The 25,142-nt window shown below is 43.1% G+C and overlaps 2 protein-coding genes across 4 annotated transcripts in view; both read right to left on the bottom strand.

Moving 5' to 3' along the window:
- Positions 1–29: 29 nt before the first annotated feature.
- On the bottom strand, positions 30–11,219 carry si:ch211-195b15.8 (dual specificity protein phosphatase 8). Of its 3 annotated transcripts, none has more exons than XM_055152988.1 (5): positions 10,997–11,219; positions 10,101–10,582; positions 8,023–8,182; positions 7,027–7,150; positions 30–2,844 (listed from the first exon to the last, which is right to left on the bottom strand). In XM_055152988.1, exons 2-5 carry the CDS (start codon positions 10,248–10,250, stop codon positions 2,286–2,288), a joined length of 993 nt encoding a protein of 330 aa, XP_055008963.1. In that variant the 5' UTR covers positions 10,251–10,582; positions 10,997–11,219; the 3' UTR covers positions 30–2,285. The 3 variants fall into 3 exon arrangements, with proteins under 3 accessions (XP_055008963.1, XP_020788782.2, XP_055008962.1); XM_020933123.2 differs by lacking the exon at positions 10,997–11,219 and having other exon boundaries at positions 10,101–10,193; positions 10,275–10,885; XM_055152987.1 differs by lacking the exon at positions 10,997–11,219 and having other exon boundaries at positions 10,101–10,886.
- A 4,609-nt stretch (positions 11,220–15,828) lies between these two features.
- Positions 15,829–25,142, bottom strand: part of ap2a1 (adaptor related protein complex 2 subunit alpha 1) — a 28,991-nt gene continuing 19,677 nt past the window's right edge. Inside the window, 7 exon segments of the mRNA XM_055153020.1 lie at positions 15,829–18,330; positions 20,790–20,924; positions 21,259–21,328; positions 21,851–21,967; positions 22,286–22,410; positions 23,788–23,872; positions 24,281–24,367. Coding sequence (XP_055008995.1) covers positions 18,253–18,330; positions 20,790–20,924; positions 21,259–21,328; positions 21,851–21,967; positions 22,286–22,410; positions 23,788–23,872; positions 24,281–24,367 — 697 coding nt within the window. The 3' untranslated portion in view covers positions 15,829–18,252.

The raw sequence follows: 25,142 nt of genomic DNA, 5'->3' as shown, positions 1-25,142 counted from the left end.
TGTGGTGGTGTTCAGAGGTGGACACAGAGTTAGAAGAGCGTCTGAGTTTATTGAGTGACAAACAGGTGTCACGTGACATAAATAAAGAGCATGTAAAACAGCAGGTCATACAAAGGTCATTTGATGTACATATATGTCATATACATAACTCTGTCATTTACACAGGAGTCATACACGTGCACGTTTCTCCAGCCCAGAGACACGACACAAACAGCAGGCACAGGGCAGCAGGGGCAGTCAGGAGCTCAGCACGAAAAACAAGGACCTAGATTCAGGTTTGGTGTATTATTATATTGATATATTTCAACGTAACAATAATAATATCTAGTGAAAAACAAAGACTTCTGCAGTGCACTATTGAAAAGCACATGTGCTCACAGCGGTCTGGTCCATGTTCACACGTGTCCCTGGTCTCATAGAGCACTAGAGCATTCGTCTGTCAGGTTCAAACAGATCATGTTGAAGCTGGATGGAGGACAGAGGGCATTAGAAGTATAAAGGCTGGAACAGAGCGACAACAGCGGACCTCAAACCATAAACCAGCTTTTAATACAACTGAGTTATTTAACAGCAAAATGTACAAGTCCATTTTCACTCTGTCCTCCATCTCATTTCTCATCAAGTCAGAGCTGCACAATTTTGGCAAAAAAACCCAAAAAAACAGAAATGTAATTTTTCTGTATTACTATTGCGATGAATTTAGTGATATATTACTGCACATTGTACTTTCATGTTTGTAGAGATTTTTCGATCCATGGCTTTTCATAATGATACAAAATGAGGACAGTTGGAAAAGTAATGAACTTGCCTGTGAGGAAAGACTGACAGATATGAGTCTGATCATCACTCTTTCCATCGCTCCTGGAGCCAGACTCAAACATGACCATCAGACGACCAGTGAAACCAGGAGCTCACTGATCACCATCATCTACAAACAAAAGCACACGTCTCTCCCCTCAGGTGAACAGAGGGCACTGCTTCTTTGACTCTAAAGAAATTCACCATGTTTTGAGTCACTCTGACATTTTTCTCTTTTCTTTTTTCCTCGTGAGCAGACACATTTGTTTTGATACACACGGACCATGTATCTCCCTGATTGGCTCATCCACCTGTCAATCACACTCACCAGAACCCTGCAGAGTCACCTGTGACCAGACTCACATCTACACAAAGTACTGAAACAAGTGTGTGTTCTGGATCCCACACAACATATTGATATTTGCGCTGAGGGTGTGCTACATGTATGTCTATGGTGAACAAAACACACACTTCTGCAAACACTGTTAACCCTCTCAGGCTCAAATTAAATTTTAGTAACAGGAAAAAGTCTGATATTTGGGGAAAATGATCATATGGGGTAGTAATATACAATTCTGACTTTTTTTTTTTAGAGAGACCTTCACATCCAATGTGTTCTGGGATGTTGCAGATTTGCATCATTGGTCCAGTGTGGTAAATTAACACTGAAGACTGAAAATGATATGAACGCTAACTTTATGTGTAAACCCCTTTTCATAACAATGAAAACAAAAGCACAGTGTATTAGTGCTTTACAGTGGCAGAACAACATCACTTTTTCGTGTGGTTCTCCAAGAAACAATTTTTATCCTTTGTAAACAACAAAAGTACTTTGCACTTCTGGCCGTTTGCGTGTAGTCATTCTTGCACAGTCTGCATGATCCACATTTATCAGCATGGATGGGAGAAAAGGCTCCTGAGTAAAAAAAAAGCTCATAAAATATGGATTTGGAGTAAGTAGGTAATTAGCATTTAGCTGTTGCAAATCTGCAACGCCTGCCTGCAGAGGGTTAAAAAAGTTTTAAGATCATATGAAAACTCAAGACAAAATTCAAAATGGATTTAAAGAGCACATTTTCTGGAGCTTGTATGTGTGAGGGACTTGTAGCTGCTGTGGTTCCAGATAAACCAGCTCTTTCTGTCACAATATAGTCACAATAAATCTATTATAACGTAACTTGAGTAACAGCTTCAGACAGAGCAGTGCCTACAGTTAGCATCACACCCCCAGGTAATATTGATGACATCAGATGCAAAGTATCATTTGAAGAAGTGTGTATTCTGGATTATTAACAATTCCAGACTAAATATTGTATCTTGTGAATGCCCCCCTCCCTTCTCATGTCGACGTCACCGGAGCCTTTGGGATTTTTAAACGTTGCAGAAAGTTCAAGTTCTGACTCGATTGTGATGTTTGGTGCAGCCTTACATCACAGGAACACAATAAATAAATAAATAAATAGAAGTCTCAGTTGTGGTAGAATGTTCTAGCAGCTGTAGGGCAGAGCGGGCTGGCCCATGCGCACAGGGGCCGCCAGCAGGACCCTCTCCCCCCAAGAGAGCAGCCGGTTCAGGGTCAGGCTTAGGGGGGACAGCAGCGCCTCCTTGGGCTCGCCCCTGGGACACCTCTGGACCTGCTGCGTGCGCTGGGGCCCCCTCTCTGCAGGGGAGGGGGGGCCCGTGCCGACACCGGGGGGCCCCTGGGTTACGGGGGTGAGGGACAGAGTCAGGCTTTGGCGTTTTTCCCGTAGACTTTTCCGGCATAAGTCCTGGTTGTGTCCGCGCAGGTTGAGGCTGAGGGATTTGGGCAGTCTGTGGGTGGAGGGGGGTCCCGTGGGTACTGCTTCTGCTGTTGTGGGTGGCTGGTCCCTGTGGTGTTCGGGGGGGGCTTGGGTGCCGGCGGTGGGTGCTGAAGGCGCCGGGTCCGTGGCCTCTTCGGGGGCCGGGCACAGTGGGGTCCCCAGCTTCAGGGTGTTCTGGAAGTGCTGCAGCTGACCCAGGAAGTTCAGGTTGGGTGAGATGGAGGGTCTGCGCTCCTTCACAAACCTGTCAACATACAAATAAACAAAAAAAAAACAACAACATAGAGTTAAAGGTGCACATTATAACTTTTCTGGTAAAGGGTCTGCCTCATGTTTGTCCAGTATTGTCACGATACAAACATTTCAGACATGATTTTGATACTAAACAATAGACTCTAGGGGGTGTAACAATAACTGAAAATTGCAATATCGTATCCTCAAAGTTCTCTCAATCATATCGTGGACCATCACAATATATCGAATTACAAGTCTCTTTGCTTAAATGAAGAGTTATGGTGTAAAAGACAGAGGGAACTACACAGACCATGATCCTTTGCTCCATTTCAGTGCAGACAACAAGAAGAAATAACAGTTCTAACACTTTTAAAGGGCCCATCTCATGCAAAATAAACTTTTCAGAGCTTTCTACCTTCTCAGAGTGATGTGTGGGCCTTGGATTTGTCGCCAAAGTGTTTTTTTTTTAATTGACTTAGCGTTTTTTTAAAGAAATTGCAGCGTATTTCTGTCTCCCTCCCACGTGACAACGAACTAAAGCTGCTACAATGATGACACATCTAAAGGCACTACGCACCCGCCCCCCTCCCCCCCTCCACCGCCTCCGCCCCGCCAATCAGTAATGTTCAGCTGATGTGGACGCGGTGCTTGAACTTCGTGCTCCTCAAAGTCCTCGTCCGATTCCGGGTTCAACACATGCGGCTGAACGCGCTGTATCTCCATGATGAATAAAAGTTTATTCCTGCCGCTATCAGGGCGCACGCCTGTCTCCCCCTCCCTCCCTGAGATGGGCGGAGGAAGGGCGGCTCACTCAGAGTCTACGTCACGTTTGGAGGGCGGAGCCTGTGCTTTCTCAGGACGGGCGGGAGGAGGAGCAATAGTCCGTCTTTCATAGTTCCTGGTCTGTGACTGTCTCCAAGAAATCAGTAAGATTTCAGAACTATTGTGTAATGGATGTTCCAAAACTCAAACTGTGCTTGTTTATGTGCAGAAGATACAATGTGAAAAAAATTATTTTGCATCAGATGGGACCTTTAAGTCTTAGTTCTTTGGATTAAGTCTTGTCACTGCATTTTAAGAAGAAAAAGTAGCATATTAACAAACAAAATATCGCAATAAATATCGTTCCGTGAGATGTATATCGTGAAAATATCATACAGAGAGATTTGGATATCATTACATCCCTAATCATGAGCCTCCTCACGATATCATGAGCTTTTCCACGATATCACAATAAATATCGTACTGTGAGGTTCATACCCTGAAGATATTGTATCATGAGACTTGGGGATCGTTACAACTCTGAAAGACTCAATACTGATTCTGATTCCACAATGATGATAGTAATAAAAAAGAAAAACTTATGGCATTGCTTTTCCTACAATGTTCCATAGTACGGCATAAAACTCATCTATCTCCATGGAGACAAACAAATGACAACACCAGCTTGAGCCACAAGTCTAGAGTCAACAGAATGCACTGTCTTTATTGACTTGGTTTAACAATAAAAACTGCTGTAACTGGATGAAAGCAAGATACACAAGTTAAATGCAATATTGTGGAACATTTCAGAGCAAAGAAAGTAAATCTCCATGGAGACAAAATGTGGTGGACCCTCTGTCATAAAAGTGACATAGTGGCTTTACAGTGCCATCCCTCTAGTTCCTACAATGAAGCAACTATACTCTGTGCGCAGACGACCTTTAAATCCATACATGACAAATCCAAAAACAACTTGCCAAAAGCTAGTACCAAACAAAATGTTAAAGGTACATTGTGTAACTTTTCTGGTGGAGGATCTGCCAAATGCTTGTCTCCATGCAGATGTTATTGCTTTGTCTGAAATATTTCACAGTATGGCATTAAAGCTTTCTATCGTCATAGAAATCAAACCATACCATGTTCCAGGTCAGATCTGTCAAGAGGCGACCCCGCTCACAGTCACAATGTCTGTTTTTCTAAGATTTTGAGCTTTAAAACCACCTGTAATTGAATAAATATAAAGTTGAGCTGTTTAAAGTCATACTGTGGAACATTCCAGGCAGAGCAATGACATCTCCATAGAAACAAGCAGGTGATGGAGCTCCTACTAAAAGTGACATCGTGCATCTTTAATTTGTTAATAACCAAATACAAGTCAAATCGAATAAACACTGCATGTCTTCCCGTCAGCCAATCACAGCCAACCACCATCTGCCTCTTAACCAATCAACTCTCAGCATATTCAGACGTCAGTGTAAATCTGCTCTGCTCTCTCTCCGCCGCAGCAGCAGAAGCAGTAGCCCCCCTCAGCCTCTCCACTCCCTCGTCTTCACCGCCTCTGTGCTGTAATGTTCTGTAGTGTTCTGTAGTGCTCTGTTCTGTAGTGTTCTGTAGTGTTCTGTAGTGTTCTGTAGTGTTCTGTAGTGTTCTGTAGTGTTCTGTATGCTCTGTAGTGCTCTGTAGTGCTCTGTAGTGTTCTGTAGTGCTCTGTAGTGTTCTGTAGTGTTCTGTAGTGTTCTGTAGTGTTCTGTAGTGCTGTAGTGTTCTGTATTCTGTAGTGCTGTAGTGTTCTGTAGTGTTCTGTAGTGTTCTGTAGTGTTCTGTAGTGTTCTGTAGTGTTCTGTAAGTGCTCTGTAGTGTTCTCTGTAGTGTTCTGTAGTGTTCTGTAGTGCTCTGTAGTGCTCTGTAGTGTTCTGTGATGCTCTGTAGTGTTCTGTAGTGTTCTGTAGTGTTCTGTATGTAGTGTTCTGTAGTGTTCTGTAGTGTTCTGTAGTGTTCTGTAGTGTTCTGTAGTGTTCTGTAGTGTTCTGTATCTGTGATGCTCTGTAGTGTTCTGTAGTGTTCTGTAGTGTAGTGTTCTGTAGTGTTCTGTAGTGTTCTGTAGTGTTCTGTAGTGTTCTGTAGTGTTCTGTAGTGTTCTGTAGTGTTCTGTAGTGTTCTGTAGTGTTCTGTAGTGTGTGATGCTCTGTAGTGTTCTGTAGTGTTCTGTAGTGTTCTGTATCTGTCTGTAGTGCTCTGTAGTGTGCTCTGTAGTGCGTTCTGTAGTGTTCTGTAGTGTTCTGTAGTGTTCTGTAGTTCTGTATCTGTGTTCTCTGTAGTGTTCTGTATCTGTGTTCTGTAGTGTTCTGTAGTGTTCTCTGTATCTGTAGTGTTCAGTGTTCTGTAGTGTTCTGTAGTGTTCTGTAGTGTTCTGTAGTGTTCTGTAGTGTTCTGTAGTGTTCTGTAGTGTTCTGTAGTGTTCTGTAGTGTTCTGTAGTGTTCTGTAGTGTTCTGTAGTGTTCTGTAGTGTTCTGTATCTGTGTAGTGCGTTCTGTAGTGTTCTGTAGTGTTCTGTAGTGTTCTGTAGTGTTCTGTAGTGTTCTGTGTAGTGTTCTGTGTTCTGTAGTGTTCTGTAGTGTTCTGTAGTGTTCTGTAGTGTTCTGTTCTGTATCTGTAGTGTTCTGTAGTGTTCTGTAGTAGTGCTCTGTAGTGTTCTGTAGTGTTGTTCTGTAGTGCTCTGTAGTGCTCTGTAAGTGCTCTGTAGTGCTCTGTAGTGTTCTGTAGTGTTGTGTATCTGTAGTGTTCTGTAGTGTTCTGTAGTGTTCTGTAGTGCTCTGTAGTGTTCTGTAGTGTTCTGTAGTGTCTGTGTTCTGTAGTGTTCTGTAGTGTTCTGTAGTGTTGTGTAGTGTTCTGTAGTGTTCTGTAGTGTTCTGTAGTGTTCTGTGATGCTCTGTAGTGTTCTGTAGTGTTCTGTAGTGCTCTGTAGTGTTCTGTATGTAGTGCTGTTCTGTAGTGTTCTGTAGTGTTCTGTAGTAGTGTTCTGTAGTGTTCTGTAGTGTTCTGTAGTGTGTAGTGTGTAGTGTTCTGTAGTGTTCTGTAGTGTTCTGTAGTGTTCTGTGTATGCTCTGTAGTGTTCTGTAGTGTTCTGTAGTGTTCTGTAGTGTTCTGTAGTGTTCTGTAGTGTTCTGTAGTGTTCTGTAGTGCTCTGTAGTGTTCTGTAGTGTTCTGTAGTGTTCTCTGTAGTGTTCTGTAGTGTTCTGTAGTGTTCTGTAGTGTTCTGTAGTGTTCTGTAGTGTTCTGTAGTGTTCTGTAGTGTTCTGTAGTGTTCTGTAGTGTTCTGTAGTGTTCTGTAGTGTTCTGTAGTGTGTGTTCTGTAGTGTTCTGTAGTGTTCTGTAGTACTCTGTAGTGACGGTACATGAGGGTGATGTGTGGAAGGGGGCGTGGCCTCACCTGTAGGCGTGGTCCAGGTCCAGGCCCATCCGGTGCATGATGTACGCCACGGTGAGGGCGGGCGAGCGAGAGATGCCCGCCGCGCAGTGCACGAGGACGGATGCGCCTGACGACAGGGCCATGTCTGAACACAGAGAGAGAACAGAGTCAGAGAAGAGAGGGAGGAGAGAGAACAGAGAGTCAGAGAAGAGAGGGAGAGGAAGAGAAGAGAGTCAGAGAAGAGAGGGAGAGGAACAGAAGAGAGTCAGAGAAGAGAGGGAGGAGAGAGAGAACAGAATGAGAGAAGAGAGAGAGAGGAGAGAGAGAGAGAGAACAGAGTCAGAGAAGAGAGGGAGAGAGAGAGAACAGAGTCAGAGAAGAGAGGGAGGGGAGAGAGACACAGAGTGAGAGAAGAGAGGGAGGAGAGGGCTGTGTCTGAAGAGAGAGAGAACAGAGAGTCAGAAAACAGAGGGAGTGGAGAGAGAGAACAGATTCAGAGAAGAGGGGGGAGAGAGAAATGGAGGAGAAGAGAACAGAGTCAGAGAAGAGATGGAGGAGAGATAGAGGGAGGAGAGAGAGAGAACAGAGTGAGAGAAGAGAGCAGTATCTGAAGAGAGAAAGAGAGAGAACAAAGAGTCAGAAAAGAGAGGGAAGAGAGAAAGGGGGGAGAGGGCTGTGTCTGAAGAGAGAGAGAACAGAGTGAGAGAAGAGAGGGAGGAGAGAGAGAGAGAGGGAGGAGAGAGAGGGGGATGTATGTGAGGAGGAAATAACAGAGAGTCAGAGAAGAGAGGGAGGAGAGAGGGGAAAGGAGCGAGAGGGCTGCATCTGAGAATACAACAAAAAAGAGTCCGAAAACGGTGAGGAAGGGAGAGAAGAGACAGAGAGGAGAGGGTCACATGTGAGCAGACCACAACAGAGAGTCAAGGAAAAGAGGAGAGAGAGCAAGAGAGAGAGAAAGAGAGAGAGAAACTGGTAGAGTAGAGAGGAGAAGAAGGAGGGAGGGAGAGGAGAGCGTACCGATGAAGCTGAGGGCCTGGGGGATCCAGGGCAGCAGGTCGTCGCTCAGGGAGTCATCGATGGGCACACGCAGGAACCTCGAGAAGGGCAAGAAGGACGGACGAGGACTGACCCGAGACACGGTCAACACGTACGAGATGTCCAGAGACGCCAGACGCTCCTGACCACACACACACACACACACACACACAGAGAGAGAGCCAGAGAGAGAGGTAAGACAACAAGTACGGAGAGAGAGAAGTGCTGAGAAGCCTCAAACCCCAGAGCATATATTGTGTGTCCGTGTGTGTGTGTGTGTGTGCGGGTGTGCATGTGTGTGTAATGTGTGTTATCACCACCAGAGGTCCTCTTGTTTTACTGAGTACTGCTCCACATACACAACACTGTCACTCTGCACACTTCACAATCACTATGCACACTTCCTGTCACAGTCACTATACACACTACACAGTCACTATACACACTTCACAGTCACTATACACACTACACACAGTCACTATACACACTACACAGTCACTATACACACTACACAGTCACTATACACACTACACAGTCACTATACACACTACACAGTCACTATACACACTACACAGTCACTATACACACTTCACAGTCACTATACACACTACACAGTCACTATACACACTACACAGTCACTATACACACTTCACAGTCACTATACACACTACACAGTCACTATACACACTTCACAGTCACTTTGCACACTTCACAGTCACTTTGCACACTTCCTGTCACAGTTACTATGCACACTTCACAATCACTACGCACACTTCACAGTTACTATGCACACTACAGTTACTATGCACACTACAGTCACTATGCACACTACAGTGTACCTATGCACATTGAAACTATGAACACCTTACACTGTAACTTTGAACAACTCACACTGTCACTATGCACACTTCACTGTAATTATGCGTACTTGCCACTATGTCTATGCACACTAGCCACTGTAACTATGCAGACTTCACACTGTTACTTTGCAAAGCCCAGCTTCACTGTAATTATGCACACTATACACTGTCACTATGCACACTATACACTGTTATTATGCACACTATACACTGTCACTTATGCACACTTACACTGTCACTATGCACACTTACACTGTCACTATGCACACTTACACTGTCACTATACATATACTTACACCATCATTATGCACACTTACAGAGTCACTATGTACACTGTCACTATGCACACTTAGACTGTTACTATGCACACTTCACACTGTCATTATGCACACTATACACTGTCACTATGCACACTTACACTGTCACTATGCACACTTCACTGTAATTATGCGTACTTGCCACTATGTCTATGCACACTAGCCACTGTCACTATGCACACTTCACACTGTTACAATGCACACTTCACACTGTTACTATGCCCCCTTCACTGTCACTATACGCACTATACACTGTTACTATGCACAGTGTCACTATACACACTTCACACTGTTACTATGCACACTTCACACTGTTACTATGCAAAACTCAGCCGTGCGCATCTCCGTGTGGCACAGTGCGCACCTGTGGATTCAGCAGGCAATCCGTCTGTGCCCCCTGGTGGTGAAATACAGCCACTGTAGCGCTCCTGGGTGAGAGACGTGTGAGCTGTGTCTGTGTGCGCCAACTGTGCACTAACTGTGCACCCAACTGGGTTTTGCAGCTCAGTGAATCTTGTGAGAAACGCGACCTCTCTGATTGTGAACTATTTGTGCACTTTAAATTTCACTTTGCACATTGTTTTCATCTTGTTGTAGTCTGACGTATATATTCGGCTCTTACAAATGATTTGAATAAAATTGCGCACATTGTGATAAATGCATGTTTGCATTGCAGATCTGGCTCGATGTGACGCTCTAAATGTGGTGCCACAGCAGACCCTCACAACAGAGCCCTGTGAACACACCAGAGTGTGCGTCCCTCCTGCGGTCCGCCACGGTGCGGTGCCTAAAGCTCCAAAGTGCGCAGTGCTGTCAGATTGGAGCTCTGGAGCTGAGGAGCTCAGTCTACTGCTGCAAGACCCCGTGCAAGAGTAAGACTAACCTGCGTCACGTCGCTCTCTGCGCCCAGATACAGCCGAGGCAGGATCGCGGACAGCGGCGGCCGCTCCAACTCCGTGCCCCCAAACAACACCATCTGCAGCAAAGATCCGTGCATAAAGTCACCAACAACCACCAGACTGTTTACGCACATGCACAGGGCTCTGCAGAGACTCACTGTGTCCGTGCGTAAAACTGCGGGTATCCGAGCGCAGAGTTCTGTCCGGCTCTCCGGTGCTGTTGCTCTCCAGTGCTCGGTGCTGTTGTCCGGTGCTCTATGCTGCTCTCCGGTTCTCCTCTCCGGTGCTGCGCTCTGCGGTGCTTCTCCGGTGCTGCTCTCACTCCGGTCTGTCAGAACTAGCTCCTAAACGATGAGCTCATCCTCTTTCTAACAATAGATATTGTCGAGGTGATGTCATTTTCAGCCAATCGGCGTGGCGCTCAGCGCACATGCGCAGAGCAGATTTGCAGACCGCTGTCAGCCTGCTGAGTGGTCATGTACGCGGCGGTAAACAACAGGATTGCAATGTTATTGTGGCATTGGGTTGATGTTTACCCGGGCACACGCTCCCGTCTGTGGGTACGAGGGACATGCACGAGCCGAGCCGGTGATGCATACACACTAGTGCTGCTTCAGTGCCCATAAGAACAACATAAACTATAATTTATCTGACTAATGAGTATTCTGCAATGAAATGACACCGGCACGTGATGCAATTTTATTACATCACGTAATTCAGAGCAGGACGTGATGCACTAATAACATACATCTCTAATGGTCATGGATCTAATAAACTAATAATAATCTAGACAGTCTAATAATCTTTAAAGGTCCTATGTTATGCAAAAGTGACTACTGAACTCGTGAGCTTTAAGCCACGTTTCAAAAACATGAGCTACCTGGAGTTATGTTTGTTTCATTCACACGTTTGACAAACGCAGCATTAGGCTGTTAGAGTCTGTTTACATCTCCAAATGCTCTGTTCCACCTTGTGATGTCATGAAGCCTTTAACAGCTCCTTTAACCTTTAGTACAGTAGAAACTGAACTCCAGAATTCCAGGTCTGAAATCATCCAAATGATTCTGATGAAGGTGTATGGAGTTTTACAAAGACAGTGGCGCACTTCCTGTATTACCACATCATGACATCACAAGGGTGGAACAGCGTTTGAGAGAAGAACTCAGGCTTAAACATGTGTGAATGAAACGAAACCAAACACAACTGCAGGTCTGTTTGTGATGAGGAAACACTGCATTAGAATATAGATGAGAAAAGAGCGTCACTCGTGCAGAGGTGAGCAGTGCGGACTGGGCGCAAACTAAACCTGGGCTCCAGAGGAATAAACACAGGTCTATACACCGACTGTTGGTTAAGATGGGCGGTGTTGTCCTTCAGTCCGTGCACATTGCGGAGGTTACGGGAGTGGAGGGATTGCATGACCGAGAGCACGTCCCCGATAGATTACGCACGGGAGTCCTGGAGGATCACGTGCATAAATTTGGCGCATTCTGGATTGGGATTGCGTTTTTGATGACGCTTCATTTACGGCCGCGTCTCCGTGCTGGAGAGAGGAGAGAGCCAATCGGAAACGTCCCCATTCTGTCCTGTATGGTCTTCTCTTCAGGCTGGGCGGGTTTATTCTGGAGTTACGAAGACGAAGGCAGCAGCTACATCTGTGTTAGTTTTGTTTTCTTGCCGCCTCATCTCCTTCATCCCCGCTTCTTCGGTTGTAAATCCCGCCCTCAGGGGAGAGATGGTCGTTTCCAATTGGCTCTTTGGTCCCAGGGAGCGCGGTGGACGGCTGATGAAGACGCGAGGAAGCAGCTGTACACATCTGAGACATATCAGAGAACTGGAGACGGGACAAGAGCATAAAGCCCACTCATAAAAAACACCAAGAAAGAAAATGTTTCTGATTAACCTCTTGATTGTAGGAGGAGCTAAATTGATCCTCACTATGTTACATTACACTACACAGTGTTGGGGAGTAACAGATTACATGTACCGGAGTTATGTAATCAGAGTACAAATTATGAGTAACTGTATTCAGTTACAGTTACTGTTTCAGTGAGTGGTAATTGGATTACAGTTACTTTGTTGAAATAAATGGATTACACAGTGGTATTTTCCTGTTTTTTCGGTAATTCCACTCATTGCCGGAAACCAGGTCTAAACTAGAGCTAAACCAGGACTAAAACAGGACTAAAACCAGGTCTAGTCCTGGTTTAGATCTAGTTTAGGTCTAGTTTAAACCAGGACTAAAACCAGTCTTTAAACCAGGACTAAAAAGGTCTAGTCTGGTTTAGGTCTAGTTTAAACCAGGACTAAAACCAGGTCTAAACTAGACCTAAACTAGATCTAAACCAGGTCTAAACCAGGAGTAAAACCATTACTAAAACCAGGTCTAAACCAGGACTAAAACAGGATTTAACAGGACTAAATCCTGCTGTGTGGACGTGTCTCCTCGTCTTCTATCAATAATATTTTTTATTTGGTTCAGTAAAGTCTGGGCTTTTTATTTTCTTTTATCAGACAAAACATCTTATGTTACGATTTCCTCGTCTTTGCTTCTCTACAGCAAATCAAGTAATCCAAAGTATTCAGATTACGTTACTCACTTTAAGTAATTTAATGGATTCTGTTACAAACTACATTTTGGGGTATGTACTCTGTAATCTGTAGGGGAATACATTTTAAAAGTCACCTTCCCAACACTGACAATACAAAGGGTGGATCAAGTGTTTTCAGAGCTCATACTTTTACTTCTACCTGAGTAATATACTGTATAGTGTAACGGTACGCTTACTTGAGTAAAAGTTGTGGATACTCTTCCCACTTCGCATTTTTACTCTTAAGTAATCTCTTGGACCACTACTTTATCCTTCTACTTGAATATTATTTTGAAGTGTTAGAATGATACTTGATACTCAGTACTGATTCTGATACCATGATGACAATAGAAGACAACAGAATGTGACTTTCAACATCAAATCACAGTACTTTTTTATATTACCGTACAGAACCATGGTTACTTTCTGTCCAGTGAATGTATTGATACTTTATTTGTATTTATTTATTTATTTGAGACAGGGACAGCGCACAATTTTCACATTTACCTTAACAGAAGAGATGCATTGTACATCAGGATGTAGCACCAGGGCTCATTTCCACCTGTCGTCCCTGGGCAGGTTCATTGTTTGTATTTAACTGACCTTGACTATCAACTGTTCTGGAGACCTGTAGCATGTTTTGGGTTGGGGGTTGATGGGGGAAACCGGAGCGCCCGGAGGAAACCCATCCAGACACGGGGAGAAACATGCAAACTCCACACAGAAAGGCCCAGGCGACCCGGGGATCAGACCCGGAACCTTCTTGCTGTCCTTGATGCCGTTTTACTTGCTTAAATGATCTAGTTTCGATACTTGGGCAAGACACTTCACCCACACTGTCTAGTATGAAAGTGGTGTGTGCGTAGGACGGGCCAATGGCGCAGACTGACAGCCATGCTTCTGTCAGTCTGCCCCAGAACAGCTGTGGCCAGTGTTGTGAAGGTGACTTTTAAAATGTATTCCCCTACAGATTACAGATTACATATCCCAAAATGTAGTTTATAATGTAATCCATTAAATTACTTAAAGTGAGTAACGTAATCTGAATACTTTGGATTACTTGATATTGTCATGCTTTTTAAAACAACATGAATGTAGTGACCACATCCTGAAAATTCTTGTTTGTTCTCTTCAAATTGTCTGTTGAGCCCAAGTCTCCATGAATAAACAACTGTTTGCTGTAAAGAAGCAAAGACCAGGAAATCTTCACATAAAATGTTTTGTCCTGGTTTTAGTTCCTAGTTTAGTCCTGGTTTTAGTTCTGGTTTAGACCTGGTTTTAGTCCTGTCCTGGTTTTAGTCCTGTTTAGTCCTGGTTTAGACCTGGTTTAGTTCCTGGTTTTAGTCCTGGTTTAGTCCTGGTTTAGACCTGGTTTAGACCTGGTTTTAGTCCTGGTTTAGACCTGGTTTAGACCTGGTTTTAGTCCTGGTATAGATGTGGTTCAGTCCTAGTTTAGTCCTGGTTTTAGTCCTAGATTAGTCCTGGTTTAGTCCTGGTTTTAGTCCTAGATTAGTCCTGGTTTAGTCCTGGTTTTAGTCCTGGTTTTAGTCCTGGTTTAGTCCTGGTTTTAGTCCTGGTTTTAGTCTTAGTTTAGACCTGGTTTTAGTCTTAGTTTAGTCCTGGTTTTAGTCTTAGTTTAGTCCTGGTTTTAGTCTTAGTTTAGACCTGCTTTAGACCTGGTTTTAGTCTTGGTTTAGACCTGGTTTAGTCCTGGTTTTCGTCCTGGTGTTAGTTCTGGTTTAGAGGTGCACAGGAGAACGGTGGCGTCTGCGCAGTACGGAAGGAGATGTAGGATTTAGCCCAAAATGTGAAAATGTGACAGGAAAATACCACATCTAATCCATTTATTTTAACAAAGTAACTGTAATCCAATTACCACTCACTGAAACAGTAACTAACTGAATCCAGTTACTCATAATTTGTACTCTGATTATGTAACTCCAGTACATGTAATCTGTTACTCCCCAACACTGGCTGTGGCTACAATAGGAGTTTACCACAACCAGGTATGAAGTGACTGAATAATGCTCTGTAAAACACCTTTGTGACATATGTCTAAAACTTACTTAGCTGTTTTTTTGATACTTTTTCTATATTTGCACTTTGTATAACTATTATTATTCTAATGTGCCTGGGCATTTTCCAGCTCCGAGGCCAAATACGGCCTTTTGGTTGACTTTGACCGGCCTGTTTAAGCTCATTTGGAACCCTAACCCTAACAAACATATTTTATCATTTTACCTCATGCAATGCACTGAAGCTGCATTGCCTTTGTTAGGCAACCTTTTTCATTACTTAGGTAAAACGCAAACTTTTACCAGCTCGTCAAAACAATGATATGCACGTACTGCTTTAATAAACAAATTCAATTAATATTATGCAGAATTGAGTTATGCATTTTGGCCCTCCACAATATTTTCAGTTTCTCATGTGGCCCCATGGAAAAAAATAATTGCCCACCCTTGTTCTAAAGTAACTGTACTCTTCCTTAATGTGTGAAGAAACCCTCAGTCGTCCAGGTAGAATCCATGTAGGAGAAAATTCAGTTTGTCGACTGGACAAAAGTTAGTTTGGTTGAAGACGTTTCGCAGTTCATCCAAGTTGCTTCTTCAGTTCTGGTAAGACGCTGGTGAACACTTCCTTATATCTGCAGGGAGGAGTTAACTACACTGAAACTAACACACACTTGTTTACAGTTTCTGTTTGTTAGTTTGACCTATTGACCTGTACAGGGTGTGGGGTCTAATTAACATAACAATTCATGGTCATAATGGAGCTTCCACACCTCTGGACCTGACCTGGACACACCTGTTGTTCTCTTGTTTGTTTTGATTTAGGTTTGAGGATGGAGTTGTAAATAGGAGGTAGATGGTGTCTGAGTCTTAATTTCTGTTTAGAGAAGGATTCTCTTTCTTAACAAAAATGGCTTCTTTCACTCCCCTCTCAAACCAATTCTTTTCTCTGGCTAAAATCTGTCTTCAACCAAACTAACTTTTGTCCAGTCGACAAACTGATTTTTCTCCTATACTCTTCCTCAAGTATATTTTTGGCAATATTGGCTGCACAGATCCCCTTAAATCTCATTCTCTCTCGGGCGTAGACAAAAGAGAAGACAGCAGTGTGACTATATGGCAGATTTTTACTTCACATTTTTTCATTACAGAGTAAATCTTAATTCTAACACATGTATTGGACAGGTCTGAACACCAATACGGGAGGCTGCGGTCGCTATGGTAACTGCATAGACACGAACGCACAGACGCACTCACGCACACGACACGGGAGACTACAGTTTACACTAGCACTTTACATGTCCTATGATTCTCTGCAGCCCCACAGTAGAACAGCGTCAGCACGCGTTTGTCAGAAAGAGTCCAGTTCATATCGTAATCACACGCACGCGCACACACAAAACGTCACGCTGAAATGAACAACCTGTGGAATCGACGCTCCCAAGCACTGCAAAAAACGATCAGCTACACCGTTGACATGGCTTAAAACTGCACTATGGAACCTTCCTGCAGAGGGGCCTTCACTGTAGGGCTGCACAATATATCGTAAAAATATCGACTGGCACAGTAATTGATATCGCACCCCATATGTGCACTGTAATGATGTTAGTGAACTGGTTTACCTCATTAAGTCCAAATTAGTAGTGTTTTGTTTTCGTCAAGTGTCATTAATAAACTAAAGCATGAAGTTTTGTGTTTTAACTGAAATCATTGTGTCTAAAAGTGTATTTGAAAATCACAATAATGTAAATACCACAGTTCTTAACAGCAATATCGAATATCCAAGAATAAAAGAATACAGCACAGGCCTGTTCACTTGCTTCTGTCCATGTTCATATTAATGATTTGCCTGGAATGTTCCACAGTATAGCTTTAAACGTAAAGAGGGAGAGGTCAAGTTACAGGTTAGATCTGTGGAGAGGCGACCCTGTTCACCTGTTTATAACCATGATATTTTTGAGCAATCACCTACAACGGAATTGTTAACATCTCCATGGATACAAGTGAGTGAAGGACCCCTCACTAGTAAAGTTACATGATATAGCATTAACCAGAATATTTATCTTGATTTGAGGAAAATAGTTTTGTTTAGATTATTTCTGAGATTATTTCAGCATTTAAATTTAGATTTGAGAACATTTTATACTTTGTTTTGAAATAAGATTTGCCAAAAGTTTTTTTTTTTTTTTTTTCATTTGAAGAGCAACAAATGAAATGTTGCTTGTTTCTTTGGCAATCTCATTTCAGGATTAGTGAAAATCTACTCAAATCATGATTAAAAAAAAAAAAAAAAACTAAACTAAAACTATTTATCCATTTTTAACATATTAAAGACAGTTGCTTTTTGCAGTGCAACCAATGGGACAAGAGTTATTTCCTTACCCCATTAGAAGATAATGATCTTGAAATAAAACACAATGTAAACAAGTTCAAACAAGTTAAAAAAAAATTAAGTTCAATCACAAAGCTATACAAGTTACACCAATTCAAATGAACATAACTATCCTGACGTCATTTTAAGCCATGTTCGAGTTTCATTTTTTGCAGTGTGGTCCAGGTCGGATAGTGCCATTTGAAATCAACAGTGGAATGGATGCCCAAACCCCAAAAAACATGGGAGCTCCTTCATTTGAAACCCGAGCGCTGTCCCCGCACGCCACCTCATCGGAATGTGACTAAGTCCTGTATACTGGCACATATTTACACTAGTGGAACCACGCGGGAATAAAGACTCGTTTGGGAGGACTTAGAGGGCGGGTGGCCGTGGCCGTGGTCTGAGTGCTTCTGCGAGTGCGGGGCAGCTTCGGGGGATAAGTGCGTGTGTGCGGAAGAGATGTGTCCCATTCACTTCAGGAGGAATGTTTAGCTGGGTACAAGCACGCTAACTGACACTGCAAAACGTATACGTAAAGGGAGGAAAGGACTTGGATGTTCTCCGTTTTTCTTCATTTGAGCAGTTTTGACTCGTTTAAATTACTGTTTTGAATTACATTTTCTGGCTGGCTTTACGTTCAGTTAATTCAAGACAAAATTATCTACCAAAAAGTATGTTTCTTTGTCATTTATAGTAACAAAATTGCACTTGGAAAACAAAAACAAAAAATCTCTTTAAAAAAATCTCCATTGGCTTAATAATTTTGCCTAGAAATGATAAAATAATGTTGAAATCTGAAATATTTTGAAATGTAAATGAAAGAAATCTTCCAACTAAATGAAATTAAACTAGTCAAAATTACTCAAACAAGAGCAATATTTTGAATTCAAGTCATTTAAACTCATGGATAATAGATTTCTTTATGCAGTGAGGGTTGGGGTGGGGGCGGGGCCACACACGCACACTCCGGGCACACACACCAGTAAACACCAACAAAAACAGAATGTCCAATATTGATAGAGAAAGAATGGAAATCCAAAAAGGTGGGAGAGCGATGAGAGTTATATGGCCGCCGCAGCGAGCAGGGGCTGCCTTTCCCTTATGTCATGTACAGAATTCTTTACTTATAGACTCTGAGGAGGGAGGGGAGGAGGGCGCTTCAGAACTGCTGGGACAGGAGCTCACACAGGCGCTTGGACACCGACTCTTTGCTGCAGCGCAGGGTCAGACGGTACATCTGCACACACACAGACAACTGTTAGAATGGACAGCATCTACACACAAAGCCCTCATCCATATACACTACAGGCTACACTTACACTACCGTTCAAAAGTTTGGGGTCAACCACACAATTTTGTGTTTTCCATGAAAAGTCACACTTATTTACCACCATGAGTTGTAAAATGAATAGAAGATATAGTCAAGACATTGACAAGGTTAGAAAAAATGATTTGAATTTGAAATAATATTTTTTTCCTTCAAACTTTGCTTTCGTCAAAGAATCCTCCATTTGCAGCAATTGCAGCATTGCAGACCTTTGGCATTCTAGCTGTTCATTTGTTGAGGTAATCTGAAAAAAAATTTCACCCCACGCTTCTAGAACACCGTCCCACAAATTGGATTACCTGGATGGGCACTTCTTGCGTACCGTACGGTCAAGCTGCTCCCACAACAGCTCAATGGGGTTTAGATCTGGTGACTGCGAAGAAATAGTTCTTGCACAATTTGGAGGTGGGCTTTGGGTCATTGTCCTGTTTTAGGATGAAATTGGCTCCAATCAAACACTGTCCACAGGGTTTGGCATGGTGTTGCAAAATGGAGTGATCCCCTTCCTTATTCCAAACCCCTATTACCCTGATCAAGTCTCCCACCTTACCAGAACCAAAGCAACCCCAGACCATCACGTTACCCCCCCCATGTTTGACAGATGGAGTCAGACACTCTTCCAGCATCTTTTCAGTTGTTCTGCGTCTCACAAATGTTCTTCTGTGTGATCCAAACACCTCAAACTTCAATTCTTCCGTCCATAACACTTTTTTCCAATCTCCCCCTGTCCAATGTCTGTGTTCTTTTACCCATATTAATCTTTTTCTTTGATTGGCCAGTCTCAGATATGGCTTTTTCTTTGCCATTTTGCCCTGAAGGCCAGCATCCCTGAGTCACCTCATCACTGTAGATGTTGACAGTGGCATTTTGTGGGTACTATTTAATGAAGCTGCCAGTTGAGGACCTGTGAAGCGTCTACTTCTCAAACTACAGACTCTAATCTACTTATCTTCTTGCTTAGTTGTGTGGCGGGGCCTCCCACTTCTCTTTTTACTCTGGTTAGAGCCTGTTTGTGCTGTTCTAAGAAGCGAGTAGTACACACCGTTGTAGGAAATCTTCAGTTTCTTGGCAGTTTCTTGCATGGAATAGCCTTCATTTTTAAGAACAAGAATAGACTGTCGAGTTTCACATGAAAGTTTTCTTTTTCTGGCCATTTTGAGCGTTTAATTGACCCCACAAATGTGATGCTCCAGATACTTAACCTGCTAAAAGGAAGGTCAGTTTTATAGCTTCTCTAACCAGCTAAACTATTTTCACACTGTGTTAACATGACTGCACAAGGGTTTTCTAATCATCCATTAGCCTTCTGACACAATGAGCAAACACATTGTACCATTAAAACACTGGAGTGACAGTTGCTGGAAATGGACCTCTATACAACTATGTAGATATTGCACCAAAAACCAGACATTTGCAGCTAGAATAGTCATTTACCACATTAGCAATGTATAGAGTGTATTTCTGATTAGTTTAAAGTTATGTTCATTGAAAAAAACAGTGCTTTTCTATCAAAAATAAGGACATTTCTAAGTGACCCCAAACCTTTGAACAGTAGTGTACATTTGTTACAGAATGTGCAGCTCAGCTATTGTTATCATGGCATATGTCATCAGAGGTATAATACTCCCTACAACAGATGCATAGCCAGACTGGACTGCACTGAAATGGACAACACTATCGCAGTGTCCTGAGGGTTCAGGTCTCTGTACTCAGGGAAATAAACCTCTCCTGTGTTAGAACTCCAGAGTCATGTCTCTTCTCTTTAAATTTAGTCGAGCCATTTTCTGTTCTGTTCTCACATGGAATTCATTATTATTCAGTCAGTTTATACAAGCTGATATTTTCTTAAGCACATAAAGGTAGAAACAAAATTAAAACTGTACTTTGTGTATGTGTAACTTTTCTGGTGGAGGGTTCGTCAAACTCTTGTCTTCATGGAGATGTTATTGCTTTGTCTGGAATGTTTCACAGTATGGCATTAAACCTTTCTATCTTCATGGAGACCAAACCAAGTTATAGGTCAGATCTGTGGAGAGGCGACACCGCTCACAGTCAGAATGTCTGTTTTTCTAGGTATTTTAGAGGTATAAAACCACATGTAACTGAATAAATGTAAAGTAGGTTTGTTTAATGTCATACTGTGGAATATTCCAGGCAAAGCAATGACATATCTATAGAAACAAGCAGGTGAATGACCTTCCAAAAGAAAAGTGACACAATGCACCTTTAAAATCTATTTTGATGCCTAAATTACTTAAGAGAAAACACTCCCATTTGGCTTGAACAGCCTACAAAAACAGTGAAGAGGTTTGTTTTGGCCTTAGTCCTCAATCATTTGGTCACGTTACTGAGTTAGGAGGAGGTCGTACCTGTGCCTGGGCGTTGGGCTCCAGTCTGAGCAGACAGCCCACCTGCTGGCCTTTGGTCTGGATGACTCCGGCACACACGTAGTTCTCTGGGTTTGGATCCACGTTGTCCAGCAGGGCCGACCCGAGCCCCAGCAACTGCACACAACAAATGAGCATAACCCACTGCTACAACTGCACCCTACTGACTTTTTCTTTTACAATTCAGTCAGGAGCATAAAGTATAAATCTGGCATCTTCTGTCTGACGGATGGTTTTCTACACAATGTCAACCCAATAAATATGATTCCACTTTAATCTGGGCTGCCTTTCTCCCAGCTGTTCAAAATGATTTAAACAACAGATTAGACCACCTCAAAGAAAGAAAAAATACAAGCTTATATCAGGGGGACACACTACGTTAATAATACAGACTTATGTAATGACATGTTAACTGGACATTTCTAAAGGTGAGATGGGGACAGTCGTGTACCTTAGCCTTGATGACCTCTGTGTCCATGCCGTGGTTGGCCTTGAAGATCTTCTGGGCTTCCTGCTGAGGCCTGAGAGGAGACACATGTGCATCTTTACTCTAAAGTGTCTCAGAGAAGAACTGCATGTACAAAAGCCTGCTCTCTTTCTCCCCATTCATCCCCCTCTCTCCATCCCTCAACGCAGACATCATACAGTGCAGCTCCTGTCCAGTGCGCAGCACTATTCCGTAGAGTTCAAAGTAGTGAGAGGAGCTCAGAGTGCACAAGTGCAGAGTGGAGGTGCGGGTGGAGGCACCACAGCCCCTCCTGTGAAGTCCACTGGGAGTCTTTGCCGGACGCTGGAGCCCACCGCAGCCTTTTTCATTCAGAAAGAAATAGTTCTCGCACAAACACGTGGCGTGACATGTGCAGCTGCACAACAGCACAGCTCCTCTGAGTGTGAGTATCACATAGCAGCCTCTCTGCCACTGCAGTCACAGGTGGACCGAGTGCAGTGTAAGAGAGGCATCTTTCATTCTCTCTCCATCCTTCTGACATGCTGCCTAAACTGATATGTTCTCCCTCTCATCCACCTCGCTCCCCTGTACTCACTGGCTGAGCTGTTTCCAGCGCTGGAAGAAGTCCTGTGAGTTCATCTCCGTTGGCTGAAAGAACTTGTTGATGGTGACAGGGAGTTTGAGGGTCAGATTCTGTAGAGCTCCTCCATACCTGAAAAAAGACCAAATGTTTTTTCTGCACCTTTGAGATACTTCGGAGCCAATTCTAAAGTGACATAGGAAATGGCACACAATATTGTAAACCACTGAGATATGGCTATGACAACTACAATATTAATATTTGAATATATAAAAAAAGAGAACCAAAGGCTAAACACGGACATATATGTACACTGAGGACTAAAATCAGCCTTATTTAAAATTTTTCATTAAAAGAACAGTGATTTTGGGTCAAATGGAGGCCTCACTTGTCCTCAGTGTTAGTGCCACGTGCAGTTGCTCCTCCACATAACACACTGGTGACTTGTACCTGAACTTGATGTTGAGCAGCGGGGCGTCTGAGAAGTCAGACAGACACTCGATGTTCAGGACCTGCTGGATCTGAGCTCCTCCCTCCACCAGGGGCTCCACCGGTTTAGACTGGACGTTCAGCTGTGGAGCGCTGTTAAGGACGACTACCACCGTGCCAACAACCAGCAACCAGGAGGGAGAGTTACCTGACATGAAGACTCTGGCTCCATCCGAACCTGGCCAAAAATCACTCCTTCCTTTTCCTTATCGTTGACGTCTGAGAGCCATGTCATGAGGTCAACTATGAGGACCTCTTGACATGGAAGGAAGGAGAAGTGAGGAGAAGAAGCTCTCGCTGCTTTTGGTGGATCCAGATCCTCCTACCAGCAGCAGGAACTAAAGCTGTTCAGTAAAAACTACAACTCCCAGAAAACTACCACAAGACTACAAAAAGTGCACCATCCTCCACTAGTGCTCTGAGTCTAATGACAGTTATTAAACCTTTCAGTCTTTTCATCACAGCTGTAGCTGACCTAAATAAAGTGACTGTACATGAGTGACATTATTGCTGTGAAATAAAGAGCTGCACTAAACCTGCACACTTATGTTCTGGTTTACCGTTGCCATGGTGAATGCTCATTTCTGGGATTCATCAATACAGTCTTGTGTCTTCTGCTAAACTCAAGGTTTACCATCTCTGAGTTGTCCAACTCTGCTCCAAGCCTATTTAGTGAAACAGAAAACTGAATTGTCTCTCTCAGGGGAGATTAACCCTGAGTGAACGCTACAAGACTTTAAGAGTTAACTGAACTTCCTGTGTGAAACAGGACCCTGGCGTGGTGTGTTGTTTTCATTCACACATGTGTAAACAGGAAGTGCTCCACTGTGTTCTTCAATGGTATTTGGAAAAATTCTGCCCTGGAATTGCCAAGCTCTACTGTACTATGGTCAACGGTAGCTGAAAACTACTGCTTCATTATGTCACCAGGTGGAACAGAGCATTTTGAGCTCTGGAGATGTAGACAGACTAATTGTAGGAGCCATTTTTCTTTCGTTTAGGCTGGGGTTAATTTGGATCACTGTTTGTCTGGGCACAGGGTGACCTATGTTCGGCTTGGCCACAAGGGGGCAGGGTGGAGTCAAGCCCTATATAAATGCACAGGTGCCAGTGTACTGGGTGTATGGGTGACAAGAGGTCACACGGTTTTTACCGCTCTCTTCCTGGCCGGTGATCTAGCTTTCACTACTCAACTCTGTAATATTATCGGACATCTTTTCATCCATCCTACTCCTTTCTGTCCTATAATCCAATGTGCCAATTGGGTAGCGCGTTAGACCTGGATCCCCCGCACCCAGAAACGACAAAATGTTAGGACTAAAATTGTCGCTACACTAATAATAAAGAGTTACTCAAACATGTGTGAAACAAAACAACTCCAGGTCTGTTTTTGAGGAGGAAACATTAGAACATGGCTTAAAGCGAACCATTGGCTGAGTGAAGTATAGAGAGTAAAGGATATGAGACTGCAGCTCTCCTGGACAGCTCACAGTGGTGCTGAAACTGGCAAACTGCACAGACGTCTTGTTCCCATAGAAGAGGTACATCCTCCCTGAGAAACACACAGCACACACTGCACTCAGTATGGAAGCTCAGGCTCTTCACACACACTGCTCACATCAGTCAAGGATTTTTGTTCAGGCAGCAAGGACCACAATAAGATTGATTCTGGCTTTACTGAGATTGTAATAAGGAACATGTTGTGTTATGCGTTACAGCAAAATGACAGATATTGCCCTAATTCCTTTTGTAGACAGTAAATCCCAACACCTGCACCCCTACAATTTTATGGAAAGGACCACTAAGTATACCATTTTTTTCAGGGAACAAAGGAAGGAGTTTTAATAATCAAGTTTGCCATTTACCAGATTCGTATCACTATAGATATGTTGTTGAAAAGTTGTCATGGAAACAGTACAGGCCCCGTTCTATATACAGGGAGCATAAAGGAGATACTTGCCCAGATTCTGCCGATACTCTGACTTGATACCGATCTGCAGGAGCTGATTCTCAAACAGAACGCCGTTGTTTTTGCACACAAACCTGGAGATTAGACAGAAAGTTAAACTACTCTGCAACAACAGTGTATACGCTTCAGGTCCTAATATGGAAGTTGGTGACTACTGATGATTAAATGGGATGATTACAAGACTCAAGATGATTTTGGGTCATGCAGAATAAGGACGACAAACTGGTCAGAATGTATGTTTTAAAAAGCTGGGTTCTAGAGATATAGTTCAGTATTAGACTGTGTGATTGATGGATGTGATGTTTTTCAGAATCGAGTAGCTGGATATAATTTGGGGGGTTTGGTTTAGGACGATTATCCAATCAGAAAGCTGAAATCCTTTGCAGGTGCAGATTTCAGCAGATGGAAACTAGCTTTAGCTAAAATCTGGTGCAGAACATTTTTTTTAATGATTTTATGTCTCTGTGCATTGTCCCTTCAAATAAAGACTAAACATGAAGACTAACCTAAACTAATCAGCTGGTTTAAACCTAAAAGGACTCTGTAATCTGAATTCGGGGTGTAAAGGTAGTATCTTTGAGGAGGTAACTAAAGTTGTTTGCTTCTTCGGAAAGTTCACACTTCGATGTTAAATCCAGTATTGCAGGATGACAAATAAGAGGTGTGTGGGTGTGTGTCTTTGTTTGAGCAGAGATGCATTCACCAGAAAATAAGTGAATCACAATGTGGTGGTTTGCCCACAATAGGATATCGTCACAGATCATAATTATTTTTTTTCACTATATTGTTCAGCCCTGATCTGAACGGTCACTCCCTAAACTCCAGCACCTGCACCTGTCATGAGTCAGT

The sequence above is a fragment of the Boleophthalmus pectinirostris genome, unplaced genomic scaffold, assembly GCF_026225935.1.
Source record: "Boleophthalmus pectinirostris isolate CB_2022bp ecotype Guang Dong unplaced genomic scaffold, ASM2622593v1 HiC_scaffold_17, whole genome shotgun sequence".
NCBI lineage: Eukaryota > Metazoa > Chordata > Actinopteri > Gobiiformes > Gobiidae > Boleophthalmus > Boleophthalmus pectinirostris.
Note: the sequence above shows the minus strand (reverse complement) of the source record. Positions and strands in the feature narration are given on the sequence as shown.

Coding starts and splice junctions, on each gene's coding strand:
- si:ch211-195b15.8 (XM_055152988.1), bottom strand. CDS start 10,250: ATGTGCGTAAACAGTCTGGTGGTTGTTGGTGACTTTATGCACGGATCT. Junction 7,151..8,022: donor CCAGGCCCTCAGCTTCATCG/GTACGCTCTCCT, acceptor CTCTGTGTTCAG/ACATGGCCCTGTCGTCAGGC. Junction 2,845..7,026: donor GACCTGGACCACGCCTACAG/GTGAGGCCACGC, acceptor GTATGTTGACAG/GTTTGTGAAGGAGCGCAGAC.